The following is a 7131-nucleotide window of genomic DNA, read 5'->3' as shown; positions in this document are numbered from 1 at the left end:
AGGACTGGGTTCAGAGCTGGGATTTGGGGTGCATTGCTGGGGTTTGAGGGGCAGGGGAGGCGTGGGATGCAATCCTGGGTGCAGAGCTGGGGTTTGGGGTGCAGGGAAGGTTTAGGTTGCAAACATAGGATTTGGGGTGCAGGGGGAAATTTGGGGTTCAGGGCGAGATCTGTGGTGCAGACACGGGGTGCAGAGGGAGATTTGGGGTACAGACGGAGATATGGGGTGCAGGGGGATATTTGGGGTGCAGACACAAGACTCGGGGTTCAGGAATAGATCTGGGATGCCGCCCTTGAGGTGCAGGGGGAGATTTGAGGTGTGGGAGGCGATTTGGGGGTGTAGAAGGAGATTTGGGGCACACACCTGGGGGTGCCGGTGCCCCTCCCTTTCCAGAGGCTGGGCAGTGCCACGTGGCAGGTCTGGCCCTGGCCCAGGTGGCCTCCAGGTGAGGCATTTCAGCCCTGTCACAGCCAAACACGCCCCTTTTTACCCAGAATCGCAGAAATTTCCCCCCCAAAACCCCGATCCCACCTGCCTGGGGTGTGGGGGATGCTCGTGGGTGCCCACACCAGGGTGGTCCATGCCGAGGTGATCCCAGCTTGTCCCCCCGGCTCCTCCCTGCAGGGTTTTGGCCATGACAGAGGTGACCAAGCGCATCCTGGTGACAGGTGGCACCGGCCTGGTGGGCAGAGCCATCGAGAAGGTGGTGGCTGATGGAGAGGGGCAGCCGGACGAGGAGTGGATCTTTGTGTCCTCCCGGGACGCCGACTTGACGTGAGTTGGGCTTTTTCCTTGGAAACCCCGGAATTTGCTCTATTAACCCCAAAAAACCCCCATCCCCGGACTTTGTTTTTCCTTGGAAACACCCCAGTCTGCTCTGGTGACCCCAGAACTTCCCATCTCAGGATTTTGTTTTTCCTTGGAAATGCATCAATTTGCTTGATCCCACCAAATCCCAAATTTTCTCATTCCAGTGTTTGATTTTTCCTTGGAAACAACCCTGACAACCTTGACCCTGACAAACCCCAAAATTTCCCATTCCAGGATTTGATTTTTCCTCCAAAAGACCCCAGTGTGCTCTGTTGACCTCACCCAACCCCAAAATTTCCTATCCCAGGATTGGAATTTTCCTTGGACACAACCCAATCTGCTGTGTTGACCCCACTGAATCCCAAATTTTCCCATCCCAGGATTGGGTTTTTCCTTGCAATCATCCCAATCTGCTCTGGTGACCCCAAAATTTCCTATCCCTGGATTTGGGTTTTCCTTTGAAACACCCCAGTCTACTCTGACCCAACTGAATCCCAAATTTTCCCATCCCAGGACTGGTTTTTTCCCTCAGAAACACCCCAATGTGCTCTGTTGACCCCACTGAATCCCAAATTTTTCTGTTCCAGGGTTTGATTTTTCCTTGGAAACAGCCCAATCTGCTCTATTGGCCCTGACAAACCCCAAAATTTTCCATCCCGGAATTTGGGTTTCCCTTGGAAAGACCCCAATCTGCTCTGTTGACCTCACTAAACCCCAAATTTTCCCATCCTAGGATTGGGTTTTTCCTTGGAATCGCCCCAGTCTGCTCTGGTGACCCCAAAATTTCCTATCCCTGGATTTGGGTTTTCCTAGGAAACACCCCAGTGTGCTCTGTTGACACCACTGAATCCCAAATTTTCCATCCCAGAATTTGAGTTTCCCTTGGAAACACCCCAGTCTGCTCTGTTGACCTCACCCAATCCTAAATTTTTCCATCCCAAGGTTGGGTTTTTCCTTAGAAACTCCCCAATCTGCCCCCACCGAACCCCAACACTTCCTCTCCTATTCTTGGGTTTTTCCTTGGAAACACCTCAATTTGCTCTGCTGACCCCACTGAATCCCAAAATTTCCCATTCCAGGAGCAGCTCCGAGACCAAAGCCCTGTTTGAGAGGCACAAGCCCACCCACGTCATCCACCTGGCCGCCATGGTCGGAGGCCTCTTCAAAAACATCCGCTCCAACCTGGATTTTTGGGTGAGCACCCATGGAATTGGAAATGCCGGGATCCCTGTGGGTGCTGCACTCCCTAAAGTGGGATATGGGCACACAGGGATGTGGTTTGCTCTGCTCCCAGTGCCAAACCAGAGCTCCAGTGGTTTCTGGAGTTATTATGAGTTGTTGGTGAAGGAATTTGGGGATCCCTGACCTCATGATCCTGATAAATGTCCTTTTCCCCAGAGGACAAACATCCACATCAATGACAACGTCCTGCACTCTGCCCATGAGTCAGGGGTGCAGAAGGTGGTCTCCTGCCTCTCCACCTGCATCTTCCCAGACAAGACCACCTATCCCATCGACGAGACCATGGTGAGAATCCCCATTCCCACACAAAATCCAGGGAAAGTCTCTCCCCTGCTTAATTTATCCGCTCTGATATTCCCAGATCCACAACGGGCCGCCTCACAGCTCCAACTTTGGCTACTCCTACGCCAAGAGGATGATTGATGTCCAGAATAGGTGAGCTGGGGACATGGGAGCAGCCACTGGATTTCAAGGCAAGGGGAATCCAGTGGGAATTCCAGGTGGAAGTTGGGGAGATACCTGGGGCTCAGCAGGTGAAGGTGCTGCTGGCCAGGGTTTTTTGGGGGCACATCAGTGCTGGAGGAAGGGGCTTGAGAGCCCACCCACCATCCCTTCCCTGCTCTCATCCAGGGGTTATTCCGAGCAGCATGGCCGACGCTTCACCGCCGTCATTCCCACCAACGTCTTCGGGCCACACGACAACTTCAACATCGAGGACGGCCACGTCCTGCCAGGGCTCATCCACAAGGTCTACCTGGCCAAACGTGAGGGTGGCAGGACTTCCAGGGATTTTTTCTGGGGAGAAATGAGGGGTTTTTTCTCTCCCACCTGCCCTGTGGGGTGGTTAGAGGTGGCTCTGGTGGTCATGGCTCCTTCCTCCTGCAGAGTCCGGCTCTGCTCTGACCGTCTGGGGAACAGGCAAGCCCAGGAGACAGTTCATCTATTCCCTGGTAGGTGTGGCCTTGGGAAGCAGGGAATGGGGCTGGGAGGGGGGCGGGGGGAGCCACTGGCAGGACCCCAGAGGGGTCTGAACCCCCCTGGCTTCTCCTGGGCCATCCCCAGAGTTGTGTCCCCTTGGGATGGGAGGGTTGGGGGACGTCAGTGACCCCTCCAAGAGTTGTCTGCTCTTCCACAGGACCTAGCCCGACTTTTCATTTGGGTGCTGCGGGAATATGATGAGGTGGAACCAATCATTTTGTCAGGTAAGCCTTGGCTGTCCCCCAGGAGTCCCCTCTCCATGAGGGAGCAGCCATGATCCTTCCCTTCTCCACAGTGGGAGAAGAAGATGAAGTCTCCATCCGGGAAGCAGCAGAGGCCATTGCAGAGGCCATGGAATTCAGGGGAGAGCTCGTTGTATCCTTCACAACAGGCTAAGCCCCTCTTCCCACCAGCTCCCCATGGAGATTCCACAATCCAGAGGATCCTTCCCACCAAAGGAGCAAAAGCAAGACGTGTTTTTCCTCCTTAACCCTTCCCATCCCAGTTTGACACCACCAAGTCCGACGGGCAGTTCAAGAAGACGGCCAGCAATGCCAAGCTCCGGCGGTACCTGCCCGAATTCCAGTTCACACCTTTCAGGAAAGGTGAGATGGGGGAGTCTCCAGGAGACACCGGGGGTCGTGCCCCATGCCATCAGCTTTGGTGGCATCAAGGTGGTCCATCCTTTCTGGATGAGGAATGAGGGTGGTGAAGCACTGGCATGTGTTGCCCAGTGAGGTGGTGGTTTCTCCATCCCTGGAAATATCCAAGGTCAGGTTGGATGGGGCATGGAGCAACCTGGTCTCTTGGGAGGTGTCTCCTTGCATGGTGGTTGGATGAGAAGACCTAAAAAAAGTCCATTCCAACCCAACCTATCCCATGATTCTCTGACCAAAATCCATTCCCAGTCTCCAAAACCTGTCCCATGATTCTCTGACCAAAATCCATTCTAGATCCCCCAAACCCATCCTGTGATTCTATGACCAAAATCCCTTCCCAGTCCCTAAACCCATCCTGTGATTCTATGACCAAAATCCATTCCCAAAATCCATTCCCAATCCCATCCCATGATTCTCTGGCCAAAATCCCTTCCCATTCCCCAAACCCATTCTGTGATTCTCTGACCAAAATCCATTCCCAATCCCAAAACCTGTCCCATGATTCTCTGACCAAAATCTGTTCCCAATCCCTCAATTGTCCCATGATTCTATGACCAAAATCAATTCCCAGTCCCAAAACCTGTGCCATGATTCTGTGACCAAAATCAATTCCCAGTCGCCAAACCCATCCCGTGATTCTCTGACCAAAATCCATTCCCAATCTCCAAACCCATCCCATGATTCTGTGACCAAAATCAATTCCCAGTCCCGAAACCCATCCTGTGATTCTCTGACCAAAATCCATTCCCAATCCCCAAACCCATCCCATGATTCTGTGACCAAAATCCATTCCAGTCCCCAAACCCATCCTATGATTCTTTAGCCAAAATCAATTCCCAGTCCCAAAACTTGTTCCATGATTCTCTGACCAAAATCCATTCCCAATCCCAAAACTTGTTCCATGATTCTCTGGCCAAAATCCCTTCCCAGTCCCCAAACCCTTTCCATGATTCTGTGACCAAAATCCATTGCCAGTCCAAAACCCATCCCGTGATTCTGTGGCCAAAATCAATTCCCAATCCTAAATCCATCCCATGATTTCTATGACCAAAATCCCTTCCCAGTCTGCAAACCCATCCCGTGATTCTACATTCCCACACACCACCCAAAATCCATCCCCAATCCCCAAACCCATCCTGTGATTCTCTGACCAAAATCCATTCCCAACCCCGAAACCCATCCCATGATTCTGTGACCAAAATCCATTCCCAAAATCCATTCCAAAATCCATTCCCAATCCCCAAACCCATCCCATCTTCTCCCTCCCCAGCCGTGAAGGAAACCTGTGCCTGGTTCAACGCCAACTATGCCAACGCCAGGAAGTGACGGCACCAGGACTGCCTGGCACCGGGATCATCCTCTTCAACTCAGGGTTGTCCTTTGCTGGGGCAGAGGACGGGGCTGGGCGGGTGACAGTGACATTTCCAAAGTAAAAATGGGAGCCTGGGGAGCAGCTCCCACATTCCTGCCCCACTGCTGGGAGCGGCGCAGGACGCCCAGGGCAGGGGGGAGGAAAGTTGGGGCATCCCAAAAAGATCCCAAATCAAGTGGTGGAAGCCAACTGGAGCCATCGCCGTGGCTGTGTCCAAGAGGGTGGTGGCTCTGAGCTGTTAATGAGCTACATTAATTACCTGCAATTAGGTGTAATAAAGGGAAGGCAATCAGGAATCCAGGGCATGGAAATGGCAGCAGGGAATTTGCTGCTGCTCTTGGCACATGGGGATGATCCTACAGCCCCCTATCTCAGGATAGGAATGGGAAAGACTCCAGCTGTAATTGTGGCATTTATTAAAATATATGCAAATAGCATAAAACTGGTGGGATAATGAACATCTACCCTGTACCCACATCCAGTGGCATCCTTAGGGCCCATGTTCTCCACCAGGATCTGGAATAGACATAAAAAGGGTTAAAACCCCTCAGGGAGGGGCTGGAGGGTCAAAAATGGGGGGATGAATCCATGGCCAAGCTACTGCTGGTGGTGTGGATGTGGCAGAATTCCAGCCCGGGAATCGCTTTCTTCCGGCACCGCTGCCCAGCCCTGGTGAGCCCCTGGCACGGGGACCTACAGAGGAGACACCAATCAGCACCCCAGGAAGCCACCAGCACCTTGGTGTCCCTCTGAGGTGACACCAAGCCATGGAGAAGGGACATTCTGGGTGGTTGGTGCTCACATGTTGGCCCTTGGCCTGCAGGGTTTGGGCTCCAGGAGCTTCCCAGCATCCATGACCAGCTCCGGTGTCACCTGGTTTGGGAAGAAGGGGGTTCCTGCAGATGTCCCTTGTCCCCTGGAGTGCCTTGGCAACCTTCAGGACACCCTCTTCCACCCCAAATTCCTCCCTGTATGTCACGTCCCCAGCCCTGTCTGCCCCATACCCAGAGGTGCCACCATGGTGAGGACACCCCAACCTTGAAGGACCTGACCCTCAGTGAGACCCAGGTGGCCCCCAAGAGCACATTTTGGGGGACAACACCAACATGGGGACATCCCACCCAGCACCTTACCCCACACAAGCTCGGTGTTGTCCTCTGGGCATCGGGGTCAGGTGACACCTGCCTTGTGAATTTGGGAATGTCCCTGGCCACCTCTTGGGGCTGCTCCAGGTGTGAGGGCTCTGCAAGAACATGGCAGGGGTGGAGACACCCTCCAAGGTGGAGGATGGGGACACTCTGGGGTGGTGGCACATGCCCTGGCAGAGCTTGGGGACACTCTGGGATAACACACGTCCCAGAATAAGATGGGGATGTGTCAGGGCTTCGGATCTTTGTCCTACAGCCACCACACCTCCCACCTTGTAGGCGCCTCTCATTTTGCAGGCAGCTCATCTCCATCCTGTCCAACTCCTCTTGCAGCAGCTCCATATCACATTCCCTGTGTGGGAAGAAGGAAAATTGGACTCCTGTCACCTTGGTGGCTTCTGTGTCACCACCACCATGGAGATATGCACTTCTCCACACCCTTCTCTGAGCAGAAAGAAGTCAGGGAGTTGGGAAGAGGTGCCCAAAAGCCATAGGAAAGCCACCAGGATGTGTCCTGTCCTTCCCTGGAGACCTCTGCCAGATGGCTCCAGGGTGGAACATCCAGGACGGGAATTTCAGGATGAGGCACCAAGGATGGGACATCCAAGATGGAACATCTGAACAGAAATGGTGCAAGGAGTTGGGATGAGGTGTCCGAAAGCCATAGGAAAGCCACCAAGATGTGTCCTGTCCCTTTCCTGAGAACTTCTGCCAGATGGCTCCAGGGTGGGACATCCAGGGCGTGAAATCCAGGGTGGGACCCAGCAGCTCCCAAAGGTTCCATGCCACCTCCTCAACCACGTCCTACCTCTCCGGGGTGGAGGTGAGCCGGTACCGGGCCTTTTCCCGGGGAACCACTGGCCGGATCCTTCTGGCACCATGGCAGCCGGATGCCAGCAGCCAATGCCCCGTGGGGAAACGA

At 53.9% G+C, this 7131-nt stretch overlaps 1 protein-coding gene across 1 annotated transcript; it reads left to right on the top strand.

Moving 5' to 3' along the window:
- Nucleotides 1–611: 611 nt before the first annotated feature.
- TSTA3 (tissue specific transplantation antigen P35B) lies at nucleotides 612–5503 on the top strand. The gene is made up of 10 exons (XM_005429941.2): nucleotides 612–774; nucleotides 1890–2004; nucleotides 2209–2337; nucleotides 2414–2487; nucleotides 2683–2816; nucleotides 2938–3002; nucleotides 3188–3254; nucleotides 3326–3405; nucleotides 3536–3635; nucleotides 4960–5503. The coding sequence occupies exons 1-10, from the start codon at nucleotides 635–637 to the stop codon at nucleotides 5013–5015; spliced, it is 960 nt and encodes a 319-aa protein (XP_005429998.1). The 5' UTR covers nucleotides 612–634; the 3' UTR covers nucleotides 5016–5503.
- The last annotated feature ends 1628 nt before the right edge of the window (nucleotides 5504–7131 follow it).

The sequence above is a fragment of the Geospiza fortis genome, unplaced genomic scaffold, assembly GCF_000277835.1.
Source record: "Geospiza fortis unplaced genomic scaffold, GeoFor_1.0 scaffold543, whole genome shotgun sequence".
In the NCBI taxonomy this organism is placed as follows: domain Eukaryota; kingdom Metazoa; phylum Chordata; class Aves; order Passeriformes; family Thraupidae; genus Geospiza; species Geospiza fortis.
Note: the sequence above shows the minus strand (reverse complement) of the source record. Positions and strands in the feature narration are given on the sequence as shown.

Excerpts from the sequence above, each read along its gene's own strand:
- TSTA3 (XM_005429941.2), top strand. The coding sequence starts at position 635 with ATGACAGAGGTGACCAAGCGCATCCTGGTGACAGGTGGCACCGGCCTG. Across the intron at positions 775-1,889 it reads TCCCGGGACGCCGACTTGAC|GAGCAGCTCCGAGACCAAAG; the intron begins GTGAGTTGGGCT and ends TTCCCATTCCAG. Across the intron at positions 3,003-3,187 it reads GACAGTTCATCTATTCCCTG|GACCTAGCCCGACTTTTCAT; the intron begins GTAGGTGTGGCC and ends GCTCTTCCACAG.